The following is a 20,816-nucleotide window of genomic DNA, read 5'->3' as shown; positions in this document are numbered from 1 at the left end:
GCTCACGACTCACCATAAGGTCCTGGGTTTGATTCCTGGAGCAGATGGCGCCGATGCGAGTGGAATTTGCATCTAGATTATCTGCTTTGGAACAGAAAATAATTAGCTGATATATATACATGACATATTATATTTAAATAAGGTCTCCATTGCATTTGTTTGAGTGCTGATGACATGCACTTACTACTTGAGTATTGTTTGTTTGTGCAGTATTTAGATTTGTGTTAAGAGGTAACCAGTGCAGCAGTGACTACATAGAGCCTGGACCGCAGTGTGTACTTATAGTTCTACATGAACAGGAAGTGTGCTTTGGCCCACTTTCAGGTCCAGAGAGGACTCAGAGTCTGGACTGTACTCTGCCCTCAGGTCCCATTACTCTGGTTACTCCTCACATTAACATCACACAGAGGTGGGGCTTTTAGGGGCAAAACTTTTAATCTCACTCATTGTACTGGGGGTTTCTCATTAGTCATGGCGTGGTGAGTTTGGACTTGTACTTGTGCTTGGCTACTTTGCATAACTAAGTCTATTAACCTTAAAGGTGCACTATGCAACCTTTATAACTTTTCTGGTGAGGGGTCCTGCTTATCTCCTTGAGAGTTATTTCTATGCCTGGATTGTTCCAGAATTCTGCATTTATTCACTCACATGTGTCCCATTGCTTATACAGTAGTAGTAGTTTGCATAGACATAATGAGATGTTATGTGGTTTGCTGAAAACTAGTAATGAAAATCTACATATTTTCTTGCTGGACTGCTGAAGAGCGTTAGCCAAGCTGGCGCCACCTAGTGCCTCCATGGAATCGGAATACACTAGACGGTTTGCAAGAACCCTGGAAGTTGTAGACCACACACCGGCCAATCAGTGAAGAGCTGTGAAGCCATGAGAGGGTCCCTTTTGTGGTACAGCACAACAGTAAACAAAGCGGTCGACATGGATGTAGAAGCCATACATTCTGTGTTGGTAACGATTTCCAAGATTAAGGATTTAAAGCTGGAACAAAGAGAATGTTTGGTGAATTTTATCAAGGGAAAAGACGTTATTGCACTTCTTCCTACGGGATTTGGGTAAAGCTTAATATACCAGTTAGCCCCGTTAGCGGCGCATTACATACGTCATGACCAAATAACAGCGACTGGTTAAATAAAAAAGTACCCGCTTACTGTTGAGCAAACGAATCCTAATTCTGCGAGGTCAGACGGTTTTCACAAAGTGAAACTGGCTGATGATTCAGGCTAGAAGAAACTCAGTTGTGAGTAGAAAAGCTTTGCCATATCAAAAAGTTTGTCATGTTGAGCTACAGTTGACAGCGTAATCTCTCAACTATATTGCTCCAAAAGTATCGTACCAAATAAGGATTGCCCCATGCCTTGAATCTGTTTTGAGTGATCAGCTCCGCTGACACATCCAGGCTGCACAGGGGGAGCTCACTCTCTGCTCTGCCCAGGACCGGCATCTCTCAGTCAGCCAGCGCCCCTCCACAAGTGCTCCTCATGTTTAGTTTAAGGATGGAGCTGTGCGAGATCCAACCATGTCCCACTTTCCTCTGAATCTCCAATGCATCTGGATTGGGAGATATGAAGCCATCAGTATGCGGCACAGTGATGTTGTCCGTATCCGTGGCGATGGAAGGGAGAGACATGAATTTTGCAAGAGGCCACTGTTTACAGGCTGCTCTTGCGCACATATGGATGAGAGCTGATAAACACAAAGCACTGGTATTACACAGGTGTCGTAGCCACTTGATATCCAGCTCGAGCCAGGTTGTATTGTTGTGAAATTGGGCGCAGTGGGATTTCGAAACAGGGATCCAATTTGCGGCCATAGATCAGTATTTGTAGAGCTTTTTCATTTTGCTGGTGTGTGCATGTTGCTGACACAAACTAAAACAGCACCAGTAAAGCCCTCTCTATCTGTGCTTTGAAAATGTTATGTGTTGTGTTGGATTTAGCCAGCTTCAGATGTCTAATATTTTTATTTTTGTACTTTTCTGTTTCTTGCAGTCTGTCCCAAAGCCCATTGCGCTGGAGCCCTGCTTTGGAAACAAGGCGGCGGTGCTCTCCATATTTGTGCGGTTACCCAGAGGCACCGGCGGCATCCCTCCTCCAGGACAGTCGGGTAAGGAAGTGATGAGAACAAAGCGAAAAGAAGAGAAGAAGAGACTTTTTGGGCACAATAGACTTAAATATGTAATACAGCTTATTGGGGTCTCATAGTGCGGAGTTTTACTGACAGACCCCATATTACACTATTTCTGAGCTGTTATAATGTTGTATCCTCATCACAAACATACATGGAGTTGTTTTGTTTCACGCACACATGATTAACACACAAATTCTACATTATTTAGGCTGAGTTCTTCTCTCAAACTGAAAACACTGTTCCACTTTATGATGGTAATACATGAAGTTCTCACTGTGTTTTTAAACTCACTTAAATTGTTTGGATAATTTCAGCCCTGGACTTGCTAATGTCTGCTGAATTAAAGGTAAAAGGTAGCTGTTAACTTGAAAACTACCACGTAATGACATCACAAGGTGGAACAGAGCATTTTGAGACTAATAAGGCAGAGCTCTGAGGTACTTTTTAGGTGTGCACAAAAAGGCATCTAAACTTGCTCTGTACGGAGATATGAGCTGGGAACCATGTGAAGTGACACACATTTGTGATATGGTGCGGTTATGGAATAGGTTGGTTAATATGCCAGACACAAGATTAACCAAACAAGTATTTAATTGGAGTCTGTTACATAAATCTTCCTGGAGTAGAGAGATTGAGAACATTTTAAAGATTGCAGATCTCCAGTTTCTTTACAGAAAGAAGTTAATCTGTAATGTCAGACAAACGAGGAACATTTACTTTGATAAACATAAACAAAAGTGGCACAATGAAATTTTCTGTAAACCTAAATTAAGAACATATATCTTAATTAAAAACTGTTTTGGACCTGAGCCATATGTCACTCTGAACCTGAGTAGAGGTCAGAGGTCAGTATGTGCCCGGTTGAGGTGTGGGACTCTGGCTTTGGAGACGGGACGATTCCACTCAGTCCCACAGGAGGAGCGCACTTGTGCTCTGTGGGACTTAAAGGACATTGAAAATGAAATGCATTTTCTGTTTTACTGTCCTTTGTATCATGACCTGCACTGTCAGTTGTTGTCTAATGTGTCATACTGTTGGTTTGTTATGTCTGATGAGGAGAGACTAAAGTATCTGTTTAAATATAATGTTTTTAAGTTGGCCCAGTTTGTGTTGAAAGCCTGGGACCTCCGTAAATGGACCCTTTATGTTTGATGTGTGATCTGTGATCTGTCTGCTTATTGTTTTATGTGTCTTATAAGTACATGTGGGCTGGGCACCAATTAAATGGTACATGACACTAAATAAGTAAACTAAACTAAACTAAACTAATAAAGGGTAACTCAAACATGTGTGAATGAAATAAAACACAACTCTGGTTATGTTGTTCATGAGGTAACAACATTATTGCATGGTCAAGTCAATAGACGTTATTCATAAATCACAAAATAAAGGTGGATTTGACCATTATTGGACATTAATGAGGATATTCTATTGTTGACTGAGTGATCGTGTCTCTGAACTACTAGTATTACTCAAGTTTTATACAAATCATTGAACCAGCAATATTGGAACAAAATAGTCAATAAAATAATTACAAAAACATGAGAAATGATAGAGAACATGTCTTAACATTTCAACATGTGTCAGAACTGTATATTGCAGACCTACATGCAGATCGTGACAAGACGACCCCCAAAAAAATCTCTTGTCTTTGGGAAACAATGGTCTAGAAGGTTTCTCACCAGTCTTTACTCCAATTTAACGCAACTTTTTACAGGTTTAAAAAAAAAAAATCTAAAAAATACTAGTTACAGTGTTTGCAAGGAAGAATTATTTCTATAAAAAACAAAAATTCTAAAACTACTTTTCAAATATCTCCTATGCGTTGTACAGTTTTGCACAGTTGTGGTTGATGATTGATACTAACAGATATAAGTTATTGCACACATTTATGTAAAAGCATATTATGTGTAAGTTAGATTTCTCATATACATATATTAATGTAAAACAAATGCATAAGCCCTTTCCTATTGTCACATTGAGTCAGAAACCACACTGTACATGCTTGATGCTTTGTTCAACCGTCTTTATCTCTTGTTGCTATTCCTTGGATCTCGTTGCACTTTTCCTCATTGAAGATTTTTGTCATTTTTTCCTCCGTCTGCTTTTCTACCTTTTTATTTCCCCTCACAGACAGCTCTACCATTGAGTATTCAAACCATAACTCGTCTCATGCGCGGCTCTGTCACTTGCTGTTTGAAATTCCCATTCATCTCTCATCTTCTCCCCCTTATGTTTTTCTCCAAAGCAGTCATGACCGAGCAGCTCTTGTCTCAAAGTTTCAGATTCCTCTTTTAGAATCCACATCGAGCCTGTGTCTGGTGTTTCATATGCTCTTAGCCCCCCACGGTGACAGTCCCACACCAGGGGGACACTGTGGGCCTTTTAATTACCACACAGATCTCTGGATAAAAACGAATCTTATTCACTCATCTGGTTTCATGACATCTCTTTTTAGGATGTGAGAGGGCCGTAGTGTGGTGTTTATGAGTTCTAGGCACTTTTATTCACTATTAGAAGCCAGTAAAATTTATCCACAGGAGCAGTTGTATGTTTTTTTTTTTTTTCCTCAACCAAAAATGAGAAAAAAAATCCCCCAACCTACATCTCTCTCCAGACTCTTCACATACAAAACTACCAAAAAAAATAAAAATAAAAATACTGTATGTAACACTGCATGTATATTCTTTATTATGTACATTTTTTGGAGGGAAGTCTGGCATCTGCTCGACTCCAAGGAGATGTTATTGCTTTTTCTGAATGTTCCATGGCAAACATTAAAAGTATCTGTCTCGCATTTATTCAATTATGTCATTTATGTAATCCTGTAACTTGTTCTTTTGATATCTCCTGTGCCATTTAGTACCATTTAATGACATACTGTGGAACATTCTAGGTCAAACAATATTATCTCCATGGAGTGCAGCAAGTGGTGGACCCTCCAACAGCAAAGTTACATAGTGCACCTTTAAGATAAATTGCTTTATCTTACCGACATTGTCTCGATTACTATCTTTGATACCATGCTTGTATTTAGACGGGATTTAAGAAAGGGCCCACGGTGTTATGGGTAATGCAGCCTCCACTTAGGAGGAACTCAGTCAATTGACCCAAGGTTAAACGCTTGATCTCCTCGTTCATATGCAGTGCTAACTACTCTGCCACCATTACAGAAATAAATTTACCACTACAGCTGAAAAGACAAAGGAAATTAAGTGATCACTCACAAGATTTGGTTAAAGGTCGTACTGTATATTATGCAAACTTTAGATATGTTAGAACCTTGGTGCCTCCTCAAAAACATGCCAGGAGTTGTGTTTTGTTTCATTCACACAGGTTCGAGTCATCCTTTATTATCAGTCTGTCTATATCCCTAAAGCTCAAAATGCTCTGTTCCACCTTGTGATGTCATGAAGCAGTAGTTTTTTCCTTTTGTTCAGTAGAGATAAGAATTCCAGGGCTGAAATTATCCAAATGATTCTAGTGACAATGTATAGAGTTTAAAAGCACAGTGGAGCACTTCCTGTACTACATGACATCAAGTTGGCGTGTCTTCTGTTTGCGAGTAGAACTCAGTCTAAATATGCAGGACTTGTGTGTTAAACGTGTGTGAATGAAACAAAACACAACTCCAATTATACCACAGATCAGATCCAAAAATAGCACAGGCCCTTTCAATAACTGCTCCAATTCCATGTATTTCGTATAAAATGTTATGATTCGTAGATTTACACAGGCAGCACACTGTGGGCACGTAAACTGAGCCTGTATCTAAACACAGAGTTGAAGAGGCTCACTGCAGCTGCCATATTAAAGCCTGTTTGAGACATAAAGCAGTCATTTCCCCTCAGGTTCCTATTTGCCGTGGGCCGTGTTCTCCTGATTGGGCTAAATGCATCCATCATTGGCAATAAATGCAGTTTATTGGAATTTCACGCCTCACAGAGTATTAATAAATGTTAATGAAGTGTGGAGGGACTTAATGATTGGCTCCTGTGTGTGCGTGTGATCCCTGCTCCTGCTGCTGTTGAGCTGCTGATGTAAAGCTTCCACCTTTTTAAATGTCGAGTTTTTAGGTTTAATTTTAGCTCTAAGGATTCACCTGCTATACAAAGATAGGGTTTATTATAACAGTTAATGTATGCTCACTCAGTTATGTCAAATCCAATCCAACCACTTAAATGCAAAACTACTGAAAGTTCAACTATGATTCATTGTTGACTATAGTGACTATATAATTACACATAACATGACTTGATTTCATTTCATTGATTTATTTTTTTTTTATTGTGTGGGAAGATACAGATGCTGATTATATTATTATATTATACATGCAGTTTCATAAAATTTGTGATCTGTAGAATATTGCGGGTGGTAGGAAAGAAATGATACCGATATTGCTATCAAATATCGGAGCTGATACTGAAGAAATTGCTAAATCGAGTATCTGTTCCATGATATCAGTTCAGCAGATATCCTGGTTGGGCCTTTCATTGGATTTAATAAGACCATTTACAGGCTGATTCTGGCCTAGAATGCCTCATAACATTGAACTTATATTCATACTAAGCTGTTCAGTACTGATTTGAAGTATACCAGTTACATTACCCAGGTTAGTGCCTCTGCTCAATTTCATTTCTCTCCAGCAACTAGGTCAGGAATTGGAATACACTAAATGGTTTGCAAGAACCCCGGAAGTTGTAGAGCGCGCACCGGCCAATCAACAGAAAGCTGAACCAACCTGAATTGCTATAGCAGACTGCATACACTGTATTTGTCAAAGGAAGTCCAAAGGAAGACAAACTTCATATTTTTTATTGCACCTTTAATTCACAAGTTCACCTCGCAGAAACCACAATTCACACTCTGCTTTATTTGCTGTTGTGCCGGCAATTACTTGGACACCACTGAGCATTGCGGCGCATTACATACATCATGACCAAATAGCAGTTGGTTATTAGTTAGCAATTGGTTAAATAAAAAAGTATCTGCCTACCGTCGGGCAAAAGAATCCTAATGCTGTGAGGTCAGACGGTTTCCACAAAGTGAAACTGGCTGATGAATCTTATAACACAACTGGATCCCTTGTGTAATATGCTAAATTTGTTTAAGGAAATAAGAGACATTTTCCGGCAGGTACTTGAAGTCAGAGTATCAATATTGGTATAGGAACTGCAAAAACTGAATTGCTGCATCCCTTGTGGGTGGTAACAAAAATCAAAATTGAGTTATGAATGATAAACAAGAAAGTGTGCTCTAATTAAACTAAAGTGAAAGTTCAGACCAAAACAAGTCAAACATGAGACGTGGCTGTTAATCTACTCCATAAAACATATTTGAAGTGATGATGTGACAGGGGTAATTAGAGGAGAGCCTGCAGGTAAATGTGTTGAACTGAAGCTCGTCAATAATGAAATACTTTTAATTAATAGACAGGCACACACACAGTTACTCTGTCCATAGCTAAAGGGGGCTAAGACGCATTTTACCTTGTACTTAAGTGGACTCTGGCTTGAGAAAAGTCTTGCTATGGGTTTGGATGGTTTTCAGTCTTACATATGGATTTTGTAATACACTTATTGAGAGAAATGTTACTTTAGACACATTGCAAAACAGGAGTAGCTCGTATTGTTGCCATGGGTGCCTATTTTACTTTTTTGTAAGTTCTTGAAACCCCTAAATGTCTCCCTTGCCGTAACTACAAACATATTACCTCTTTAGGGCAGGCCAGTGTTTCTGTGCATTCTCTCTGACAAATGAACAACCAAACTAAGATGTTACAGTATTTTTCTACTGATGAGAAGGTTGGTAGTTTGATCCCTGCTCCCACCTTTGCATTCTGCCAACGTGTCCTTGGGCAAGACTTTCAATCCACCTTATACTATCTTTGGGTGTATGAATGCGTGAAATGATTCCAATCGGAGTAGGGAAAAGCAACTTATTGTATATAATTGACCATATACCACCTTATTTTTAACAAGAAAACACCTGATGTAAGAAAAAAAAAAAGTATTTAATAAAAATATATCACAAACTTATCTATTTGATTGTGTTGTTTTTGTGCAGGCCTGGCGGTGGCGAGCGCGCTGGTGGACGTCTCTCAGCAGATGTGCGTGGGCTACAAGGAGAAGTCCGGAGGTCTGAGGAACCGCAAGCAGCAGCCCACCGCCCAGCCCGCCACCTGCATCTGACCACGCCCCGTCACCACGGAAACACCCCCGAATCAACCAATCACCACGCCCCGTACGCCCCCCTACCGCAACACCTCAGCCCCGCGGTGCAGTGCATGCTGGGACACTGGAGTGGAACTTTCCTCGGGACTGGAGTACAGATCGGGGCGGAGGTGTGTCTGAGGGAAACGTGTGCTCTCTTTAAACTGGACACTAGGGGGCGGCGTGAGCAGAAGGGAGGCGCACATCCTCCTTAAAAAAACACTGACATTTTACGTTTGTCGACGCCGCCCGGTGGAGCGCCGGCGTTCACGGCTTGCTGCTAGAAAAAGATCCTCATTTCATAGTTTTTAAAAAGGACTTTACGATTTTGTTTTACTTAAATTATTGTTTTTTATTGTTTTATTTTTGAAGGCAGGTATAACTGATTTTGTCAAGCTGCACACACAGTTCAATAGACTAAATTAGTAAGTAAATGTCTCACTTACTTTCTCCATTGACGCTTCCATATACTAATAAACACACAAAAATCATATTTGACATAAACTGTAAACAATATGACTAATACAATTTTCCTCATTTTTTCATATTGTCAAAAATAAGAATCTTGGATGCGTAAACTTTTCAGACATTGGATCAAAAACTGGACTTAACTTTGGACTAAACCAGGACTAAAGCTGGACTAGACTGGGACAAAACCATGATCAACACTGGACTATATTGGGACTAAAATGTTTTGCACTTGAATCTCGACCCATCCTTTTGAATACTAAAAGATGATTCGTCAATGGAGAAAACTATTATCACACGTACTTTATAAACCACAGTTGTTCCTTCTCTGAGCTTCCCGTGGCTAACTCAGTCCCATTTTTCACCTTTTTTCGGCCGTGAGCTGTAAGGGCTGATGTCACTGCAGTCCTATACAGTCTGGCCTGGGAGAGGGCTAACAAGCTAACAGGCTAATAGTCTTCCTATAATGAGGTCCACTGTACGAGGCTGTAGCCCATCTGAACACAGTGACATTTCTAACAGACCTTTCTGTACTTATCCCTCGCTCTCTCTTCCGCCTCCTCCTCCACCACCTCCTCTTTTCTCCTGCTTGACTTCCGCTGCTTCATTTTGGGCCAAACTACAGTCTCTCGCTCCTCGTACGGTCTGCGCTGGAGCCGTGCCCGCTCTTGAATCGTCTCCAGGCAATTAGCGCTACACCAGGGACAAAGGAGGCACAGTGCGTTTACAAGATGTGGGAGAAACAGCTGGATCTGGTGACTGAAACGGAACTAAAACAAATTACAATATTCGGTAACACTTTATAATAAATACATTTCAATTAGCTCCTTTATAGGTTATTTACTAAGCCTGAATCATTCTTAATCCATAATGAAGAACAGTTTATTAAGTTTGGTTCAAGCTTTCATTAAGGCTAATTATGGAATATAGTTTAGGGATGCACCGATCTGATACTGTGTGCCGAGTAGGGCTGGGTATCATTAAAAAGTTGCAGATACGATACATACCTCAATACATAGGCCACAATACGACATGTCTCGATACAGTGAGCTTTCGATTCTATTTAATATATTTCAAATCAATTCGATACAAAAATTCAATAAAAAAAGGCTAAATTGTGGCTGTGATACTAAAAGTCTTTGTTAAACCACTTTTAGTGCAAAGTTAATAAGAAACACACATTTTACTCATCAAAACTGCAGCGCTGTAACAAAATAATTTTGTAAAATATACAAAAAAATACTCATGGTGATATATCGATACAGCAGCCCATGATATCCATACTGTATCGTCATATTAAATGATACGAGATATTGATATTTCAGTATTTTTGCACACCCCTCGTGCCAGTACTGAAAAATTTGCTGAATGGGGTATCGGCTTCCAAATATCGATTCAGCCGATATCCTGGTTGGGCATATACATTGATAAAATAAGACTATTTCCTATTTTCCATTTTTATTTGGCACAGGAAGTCTCATAATGTTTGAACTTTTATATATGCAAAGTTTGTCTGTAGTGATGAGGTAAATAACAGATACAATCACACATTTGGATCAGTTTAGTCTTATTTTAATTTTGTTTGCGCCGGTAACAATATCAGGCATTGGCAGATACTGAAACGATAGAATCAATCTGAATCAGAACTGAATCGGTGCATCCCTACAGTAATAGTTATTATAAAGTCTCCAAATTACTGAACTAAAGTAAAGTAACTTAAGTATAAATGTATAAAACGTAAATTAATTGTCACTTTTTCTTTTTTTTTTTTTTTAATGAAACCAGCCTCCTCACTTGTAATTAGCATATTGATGAAGCATTGATTTCATTAGATACCCTGAGTGACTCAATCCAGATAATTTATGCCAATTTGGATCCGTACACTCCTTCTCTTGTTTTAAACGTGATCACTGTCCAACTACATTCAGTTCAAATGCTCTAATGGTACACAACTTCGTCTCTTGGAGTTACTGAACTATTTTGACTTATTTCTGTACATATATTAGACAGTTGAAACCTAAACTGATAAAACTGTTGTCTCGTTAACATCTGCACACATTCGCTCATGACTTTCAACTTCCTTTTTCCTGATATATTTTTTTTTAAATTGTCAATCGCTATGGCAACGGACTGTCATGTCATTTTTCGTAATTCTGAAATCCACAGATGTACAACTTGACAACTTTGAGCGCCGCATTTTCACAATATGAACAAGAAAAGAGCCCGTTTCCTACTATGCCGTTAAAGGTGCACTGTGTAACTTTTCGAGTGGACGGTCCATCATTTATACTTGCCTCTATGGAGATGTATTTGCTTTGCCTAGAATGTTCAATGCAACGTATTATCTATCAGTACGATCTTCATGGAGACGAGCAGATGACACACAGTTTTCAAATTTTTTTTTGCAATATAATCACTTGTATTTGATAAATGCGAGATAGATAGGTTTAATGCCGTACTGTGAAACATTACATGCAAAGAAATACTATCTTAGTGAAGCCTCCTCATCTGGCAGACCCGCACCTGAAAGTTACACAGTGCACCTTTCAGTTTTTATGGCTATTCAATTAAATGATCATATTATGCATTACTCAACTCTGATTGCGTAGTGACCGTCGTTAAATATTTGACGTATGAATTATATTTTTAACTGACATGAATTGATTTTTACACCTGATGCCCTACCTGATGCAACACTCCGTTTGAATTTGCTTAGGGCTGGCAAAAAACTGGTTTAACATAAGAATTTTTTTTAGTGATTAGTTTGTTTGTTTGGTCATAATTTCTGGTGCTGTACCTGACTTTAACTTCCAAATCCAAGTCTAAATCCACTTTATACAGCACAACTTAAAGGTTCTATCTTACACTCTTTTCTGATCTATGTTATAATGTGGAAAACCACCATCAGAAAGTTACACAGTGCACCTTTACGTTTTTATATCTATTCAATTAAATGACCGTATTATGCATTGCTTAACGCTTAATTGCACAGAGCTGGTGAGGGAAATCCTTGGTTTATAACGATCGTCCCTTTGGCCCCTCCTCATGTCACCAAGTGTCCATGGAACCGCCAATCGACTCCAGTGATCACTCTGTTGCCCCGTTGGCCTCGCCCTCCTTTACAATCGTTCCCTAACAAATCTATTGTCTCTAATTGCTGCTCCGTGCCCCCTACACCCCTCCTTCGTCAACCCCCGTCGGGCCCCTCCTCGTCGTCCTCTTCATCGCTCAATGGGGATCGTTCGGCGTCCCTAGAAGCGAGGGACAGCTACCCAATTACGCGCGGCGAAAGTGGCGTTTTCGCTCGATACTGCTTGACGCGAATGCTGCCGTCAGACGCTTGAACATGCAAGGGTGACGCTGATAGGTTCTCTGCGCTAAAGATTGTATGGAAAATATCACACAAGAAAATACTATGGTGAAAAAGGCTAACTGGTATCTGTCCAATATTTGCGTTTATGAAATTCTCCTGTATGGATTGTCGCGATCCATGTACATGCGATGTACATATTTATTCTTTTACATTTATTTAAAGGTGCACTGCGCAATTTTTCTGAAACTTGTCTCCATGGAGATGTTACAGTATCTTCCATGGCAGGACGTTAACCATATCCATCTAACATTTATTCATTACGGGTGTTTCTATTGCTCAAAAATACACTAATTCCTTCTGTGAATAGGGGCGACTCTCCACAGATCTGAATTGTAATGTAGCGTAGTGCTGTAACTTGCTTGTCGTCTAGAAATATTACGCAGTTCACCTTTAAATTGTGATTAAAAAATTCAAAATTGAAAGCTAAAGCATCGTCGTCATCATCACAACTTAAATAAAAGCAAAACAAATGTGTATTATTTTGGCCATTATTTTTTATAAACTACAAAAATGATTACATTTTTTCATTTTATTCTATTTATAGTCATGAGCCTGCCTATTCAGACTCAACTCACAAACTGACCGACATATTTCCTTTTCTCTTCTTCTGTATAAATCACTTTTCAAAATGGTGCTCGCTGTCTATATAAAGATTAGATTAGTAAATGCTGTAAGTGACTTTTCAATTCCCTCTGAAATGACTGGCCTATAAGTTCTCATTACTCTGAGACATTTTTACAGTAAAAGGTTAGACCTCCACAGAACAAAACCTCAAAATGTAACAATGTAAAACCCCCAGTGTTGTTAAACTCCCTCCCACAAGAGGTGCCGTAATCAGGCATTTCGAACCAGCGTTTGGCCCTAAAGAGGCGCTTTTATTCAGAGGGCTCTTGTGATTTTAGCCTTGCAAAACCACTCGGCGTCTGGGAAATGCCACAGTTTTAGAATCCAGAAAAGGTCAGAGTCAAAAGCATGAACAAAGCTGACATATAATGATTATAGAGAGCTAGAGGTGCTCGCCGCGCCACTGTACCACACGACAAGCAGCCCTTGTGTCTGCATCAAAGCTAGAATTGTCACGTTTCATGCAAAATGTGTGTTTTTTTATTTTGAGTTATTTGTTTTTACTCATAATATCATTTTAAGTTGGACGCCCTACCTGATACTTCCTTATGCATTTATAGAGTTTTGCTGATACTCTGAGCCTTTTTAGCAGTCATCATTATGCAGTATTTGCTTTTTGAATGCATTTTGATTTGACATTGGAGTTTTACACCAAAAATGTGCAACAATGAACTTTTTCCCTCTTATTTATTTGTTACAGTACCGGTAATCTCACACATGTGGTAAATGTATTATCATTTTTAAGATTTTAAATTGGATGCCCTACCGTATTTATGCGAGTTCGGAACTAAATGTCCATACAAAGCCAGTTTTGAAGATATTTTTATTTAGCAGTCACCATTGCTAAATAGCAGACTTATGAATTACATTATGAATCAGATGCCCTTCCCATTTGTCTTTGCGTATAGGTCTGGCAACATAAGACGATTTTGGTGATTTTTTTATTTATTTTTTGGTCATAATTTTAAGTCCGATGCTGTACCTGTCTTTAACTTGTTTTTTTGTTTTTTTCTGATACCTGCCCCGTCGCTGTAGCCCTCTGCTGCCTCTGGTGGTGTGGTTGTCGTTTTGACACAGGAGCAGATGCGTGGAGTCTGATCCTAAACTCTGCTGTGTGGGGAAAGTGCTGACAGTGCTGAAGTGTTTAAGAAAACTTCTCTGAGTAGATAAAATCCTTCCTCCTCAGCAGCTTCCTCCATTTTAACAGACTTTGATGTAGTCCACAACACATCTGGACCTCAGTCTGCCATGTGTGGACGGGGAGTTTGCTATTGGATATAAATGCCTAATTAAATTCAATCTTGCAGAACTGTACCCGTGTAACTCCTTAGTTTAAATTACATAGATTGTGCACCTTCAAGTAATAATACGTGACTTCTTCTGGAAGGTCCACCATCTGCTTGTAATGTTTAACAATATGGCGTTAAACTTGGGGACAAACTGGTGTCTCCTCCATGCCAAGAAAACATTGAATAATTGCAAAAAAGATATGTTTAATGTCATACTGTGGAATATTCAGACTCCTTGGCATTCAGACAAAGCAATAACATCACCATGGAGACAAGTAGGTGTCGGACACTCCACTAGTTACATGTTACATCTTTAAAGGTTGTATGGAGGATTTTTTTTCAGTTTCAAATTGTCAATGAAAGTTTAAAATACCATTACAGAGACGCAGCAGCCTTGTAATTATGATGACCAAAAAAAAAAAAAAAAGAATGAAAATCTATCAACTGTGGACATAGTGAGGCCAGATAAACATCAGCCAATAGACAACCAGGCTACCTCATTTTCTATTGGCTGTTAGGTTGTCAATCAACCTCCCTACATTTCTAGAGTAATTGACTCGCGGCGTGCTGGGATTACGTGGTTTATGCAGCGGTTCTTAGAGGCTTTTTCAAACTGTAGCTTCCACGCAATTCGCACAAACTCTGTCGCGATTGCTGACGAGAATCCACGACTAGTTCGCCGCAAAAGAAAATCAGTTTTTGAGGTCGCTGAAAAGAAGAAGAGAAGGGGAAAAGGAGCAAAACCAAACTGAGGTGATTCTTGGAGATTCCTTCCAGAGATGAATCAGACGAAGGGTCTAAAGACTGAAGACGTGTCGGTCGCTAAATTATCTCTAGACAGGTCACTTCAACAGTAATTCTGAACACACACTGACTGTAAACAAACGTGATTTCTAGAGTAAAGAGGCGGGAGGAGATGTTTCTACTGATTGAGCTGTGGAGGAGGAAGGTGGTGTCACGCATGCACAAGGACTGTCGCTCTATTTCTCTTCCCTCAAAAAATCCTTTATACAACCTTTATTATATTTGCCCAAATTGTAAGCCAAATTACATTCAGTATGTATTCCTACAGTGTTGAATTAGTGAATGCTCAAAAATCAAAATCAAAAATGTTTTATAAGATATTACCGACTCGTCCTCCAAAAAACAAATTTCACAGTTTCGACCTGCTGAATAACCCACATTAAACCAGAGCACTGACTTCCCCGTCACACATTGCTCCCAGGGCACTGTGCTACATAGTTAATTTCCTCTTTTCCATAATCATGTCTAAACACAGAAGAAGACATGCTGTTCTCGCACTTTTGTCCACGCTCTCAACTGTTTCCTGTACCTGGATGTGTGATGTTAACTGGAATAGACTGGGAGCACTGTGAACCCAGCGTTGCGCGTTCATCTCTTGCCCAAGGGCACGTTGGCAGAAAGGTCAAAAGTCAAAAATCGGACAAGAGTTGACCCCGATGAGCATGATGAAAACGGGCTTGTGTGAAGTCAACGAAAATGGCAGTTATTTCAGTTGTTTCGCTCAAAGTACTCATGATAAAACTGAGATTAATTAAAGTGTCTAATGAACCAGTTGTATGTTTTAAAGGTGCATAGTGTAACTTTTCTGGTCAAATGCTTTTCTCCAAGGACATGTTATTACATTGTCTGAAATGTTTCACAGTATGGCATTAAACATTTCATCACGGAGACCAAACCAGACCAAGTTACAGGTCAGATCTGTGGAGAGGCGACCCCGCTCACAGTCACAATGCCAGTTTTTCTAGGTATTTTTGAGCTAAAATAATGTCTGTAATTAAATAAATGTAGTAGAGCTGTTTAATGTCATACTGTGGAACATCTCCATAGAAACAAGCAAGTGACGGACCCCCAACCAAAAAAATTACATAGTGCAGCTTTAACTATGCAAGAGTTCTGGCTGTGAACAGAAAATCATCGAAAAAACTAAAATACAAAATTAAAAAACAAACAAACACGTGGCTCTGTTTGAGATTCGATATTCTGTAAAAATTTGAATAAATAATTAACAATATACTTTTTTTTTTCGATAATTTTCTTTGGTATAATTTTGTTTAACATCTTAAACCTGTACAACTCACAACATTTTGAATTTAGACAAGCCTTGCACTCTGGACAAACACGTTCTGATTATGATTAAGTAACTCTTTTCATCAAACCTGACCAGTGCCGGTTAGTGCGCCCCCTGTGGTCTGGCCCCTGCTCTGAAACACTTTACATAAGCACAAACAGTCTCTGACCCTTGACCCCAGACTGAGAGCAGAGTAGAGAAAAGCGGGCCTCCGGAGCCATTAGGCAAATCAGACCAAATGTGTGGTTTTGTGCACTTTTTAATCAAATCCTTTCACGACTCGAAGCTCAGGAGGGGGCAAGCAATGATTATTTTTTATTATTTTGATGAAAGGTATTTGCAGCAAGTAACGTGCACTGTAACATTTAAAGGTGCTCTGTGTAACTTTATGTTTGGGGGTCCGTCACTTGTTTTTTTTTTTCTACGGAGAAGTCATTCTTTTGCTTAAAATGTTCCACAGCGTGACATTAAACAGCTCTACCTTACATTTATGAAGTTATAATTGGTTTTATAGCGCACAAAAAATATATTCGGAAAAACTGGCATTCTGACTCTGAGCTTGGTTGCCTCTCCACAGATCTGACCTGTAACTTTGGTCTCTATGAAGATAAAACAGTTTAATGCCATACTGTGAAACATTCCAGACAAATCAATAACATCCCCATGGAGAAAAGTTACACAATGCACCTTTAAACTACAAAATTATATCGGGGTGGTTGTGATCACTGGAATGGCGTTGCAAAATATAACTTGGGCTGCTTACGTAAACCAAAAAAGATGAAATTGTAGACCTTTTTTGTAAATTTTCTTTTTTTATTTGGGTTTTATAATCTGTTATCATACAATAGTCACCATATATTGTCACTGGAATGGAATTGCAAAATATAACTTCACAAAATTGTTATATATTCAAACCAGTTTTAGCACTAACTTCTCATTTTCTTCCCCATTGGAGCATATAAATTACCTTTTTTTTTTTTAATGCCAGATGCCCTTCCTAACTTAACCCTCTGTATTTATTTACGTTTTGGACAGAACTAAGAGCGCACTAGTTTAGGACCCTTGGGGCTGGATTGTACACTACAACTTTTCCCTGCAACTACTTACAAAATGTTCTTTCTATATGCACTATACTGTACTTTTTACTTTACTTAGTAATTTCTGAAGTATTTTGCGCAGCTGGACGTTTGGTTCCTTAAAATAAATATAGTTTTTTTTGACATGTACCATGATCTGAAGCCTCAAAACTATGACACTGGCCTTTTTCCTATATGAGTTCCCTCTCTCTCACAGTGAATGTATAGGAAACTTAAGCATACTCTTTGTCCAACACTGGCAGCATTAATATGTATTTAAATATAGCTTGAATTAATTTAAAAATGAGGCCATGTAAATCCAGGTATTCTTTCTATTTCTTTGTATAGCGGCATTATGTAAACCAGGAAGTAGTTTGATAATGTGTATAATTCAGCATTTCTTTTGTAAATATTGAGTAAGTATTGTGAATGATATCTGTCGAATGGTTTTCAAACTGATCTTGTGTATGACAGGCGGGCGCAACTCTTTGGGCTTTTAAAATGTGACTCCAGATCTGAGCAGATTTTTTATGTGAAGAGGAACAAGCATTACAACACAGGCTGATGAAACCATGTGTAAAACTTGAGCTGTAATTACGGATGTACAGAAAAGAATGACATTTTTGTCTATTATTAAATGTTAAAATCCATATCTTTGCTCTCATGTGTTTTCTCATAAAGACTATATATTACGCTATATGGATTCTTGTGAGCTTTAAGTCGTGTTATAATGTTGTTACCTCATCAAAAACATACCTGGAGTTGTGTTTTATTTCATTCATGTTTGAGTAATCCTGCATTAGTCTGTCTGCATCTCCAAAGCTCAAAAAGCGTGTCATGAAGCGATAATTTTCAAGTTAACAGCTCCTTTTTATACTTTGCTTAGTTGAGATTGTCAATTCCAGGGCTGAAATTATCCAAATTATTCTAGAGAAGGTGTGTGGAATTTATATACACAGTGGCGCACTTCCTGTACTACCATATGACATCACAAGGTGGAATAGTGTTTGCCATTTGAGAGAAGAACCTAATTTTGCAGTGTTTGTGTGTTAAACGTGTGTGAATGAAACAAAACACAACTCCAGGTATATGTTTGATGAGGAAACAGCATTATAATAGATCAGAAAATAGTGTAATATGGACCCTTTAATAGGGATGTAACGATATCCAATTCTCTCGATACGATATTTTCACGATGTGCATCTCATGGTACCATATTTATTGTGATATTTTATGTAGGTTAACAAAACTGTGAATATGCTGCTTTTCTCTCGTCATAATCCAAACAGTTAAGATTTAAAAGTGCTTAATAATTCTTATTTCAACATGTAGATTGGATTGAAGCAGTGCAAAGGATCATGGTCTATGTAGTTCCCTCAGTTTTTTAGGTATTGCTGCACCAAAACAATGAATTTAAGCAAATAATCTTGTGATTCGAAATATGTTGATGGTCCGTGATATTTTTGTGAGACTTCTAACGATACAATATCCCAAAATTTCGGTTATTGTTACATTCCTGCCCTTTAATATTGCTGTAATTACTGGGTCTATTCAGACGAAACAAAAACTGGTTTAAAGTTCGATGTGTTACAGTTTACTTTTTTACTGCACTGGCCTCCCTCAGAAATGATGACATCAAGAGCAACATGAGCAGAACCTATTCTTTGATTCTTTGATTTCAGTTTCCTATTGTAGGTGTCATTTTGAGGACTTTTGCCATTCAAATTACATAACATTCGGTTTTAAAATCACCAATAAGCTCTAGGGGTGTTTGCATGTTCTGTTAGACTATTACTTGTGCGTGTTGGGTGAACTGCAGGCAGATGGTTTCCCTCTACAGTGATTAAGAGCTGCTTCTGGCCTATGCGTTTTAACCCTGGCTCATGTCCTAATGACCTATACACAATTATAAAAGAAAATACACAGTGAAATCAGTCATTGCAGCTGGACTGGCTCTTTGGTGATTTTTGGCATCAAATTGTATCACAAGACTTGATAAAGTGACTATGGAGGTTTTGAATCCGTGTATCATTCGTTCATTTGTTTTTCAAAATAAAACCAAAAATAAGAAACTGAAAAAACAACAATTTCCTTCTTTATTTGTCTCCGAAACCAAAATGAAAAAAACAGACAACGATTTGTTTTTAGAGTTTTCGATTTTTTATTTAAATGAATAATAATGGAAACAATGGATAAAATGGATAATGACCGTTTCCCGTTTCCATGACATAAACTGCGATGCCGGACTGAACCGGACTGAACCAGGACTGAACCAGGACTGAACCAGGACTGAACCAGGACTGAACCAGGACTGAGGCCGGGACTGAGCCAGGACTAAACCAGGTTTAAACCAGGACTGGGACCAGACCAGAACCAGGACCAGGACTGAGTCTACGACTGAGACCAGGATTGAGACCGGGAACAGGATCAGAACTGAGACCGGGACTCAGACTGGGACCAGACCAGGAATGAGACTAGTTTAGTCCTGGTTTAGTCCTGGTTTAGTCCTGGTTCACTCCTGGTTCAGTCCTGGTTCAGTCCTGGTTCAGTCCAGCATCACAGTTTAAGTCATGTAAATGGGAAACAGCCATTACCCTTTTTTTCCCATCATTTAAACACAAAATCGAAAACTAAAGAAATTAATCATTATCTGTTTTTTCATTTTGGTTTTGGAGCCAAATAATGAGGAAAATATTTATTTTTTCGTTTTCTTATTTTTGGTTTTATATTGAAAAACAAATGAACGAATGACACATGGATTATTTTGTACCACAAGTATGGAGTGTACGAAGAAGTGGACAACGGCAGTGTGACGTCAAATGAAGCTCATGAGGTTAGCAGTTGTAGGGCAAATTTGGAGCAAAGAGATAAAATAGTGAAATAAAAACACCACGATTATGTAGAGCAGGTTAATACAAATACTTTAAGACCAAAATGACGAGGCTCACTGCAGCAGTTACAGAGAGAAGGCCGACAATTTTTCAAGGGAAAGTCAATCTGAACCAGAGTCAATGGAGCCGGAAACGCCCCCATGAACACTTCCTATTTAGAACATAGTGGCTGGCATTTTAGCTATGTATGACGGAGTATAAGGGTCAGATAAAAACAAACAAACATGCTGGCGCTACGAGAATAAAGTCGTAACATTTTGACATTTAAAGTCGTAATATTATGAGAATAAAGTCGAAGCCAGAAAAAGTCGTAATTTTACGAGAATAAAGTCGTAATTTTACGAGAATAAAGTCGTAAACTTACAAGAATAAAGTAGTAATTTTATGAGAATAAAGTCGTAGTCAAAATAAAGTCATAATATTACGAGAATATCGGCTGCTCGGAAAGTATGAAGGAGTGGAGAATGGAGAATTTGGAGCATTTTCTAAAGGAGAAAAATCCGTGTATCATTCGTTCATTCGACTGAACAAGGACTGAATCAGGACTAAATCAAGTCTGGAACCAAACCAGAAAGACCAGGATTGAGACCGGGACCAGACCAGGACTGAAAACGGTTTAATCCTAGTTTAGTCCTGGTTTAAGTCACG

At 38.8% G+C, this 20,816-nt stretch overlaps 1 protein-coding gene across 1 annotated transcript in view; it reads left to right on the top strand.

Moving 5' to 3' along the window:
* atrn (attractin) overlaps positions 1 to 15,717 on the top strand; it is a 210,609-nt gene extending 194,892 nt beyond the window's left edge. Inside the window, 2 exon segments of the mRNA XM_020921620.2 lie at positions 2,005 to 2,119; positions 8,210 to 15,717. Coding sequence (XP_020777279.1) covers positions 2,005 to 2,119; positions 8,210 to 8,334 — 240 coding nt within the window. The 3' untranslated portion in view covers positions 8,335 to 15,717.
* Positions 15,718 to 20,816: the final 5,099 nt, after the last annotated feature.

Source organism: Boleophthalmus pectinirostris, unplaced genomic scaffold (assembly GCF_026225935.1).
Source record: "Boleophthalmus pectinirostris isolate CB_2022bp ecotype Guang Dong unplaced genomic scaffold, ASM2622593v1 HiC_scaffold_10, whole genome shotgun sequence".
Taxonomy (NCBI): Eukaryota; Metazoa; Chordata; class Actinopteri; order Gobiiformes; family Gobiidae; genus Boleophthalmus; species Boleophthalmus pectinirostris.
This window is presented reverse-complemented; position numbering and strand designations above follow the sequence as displayed.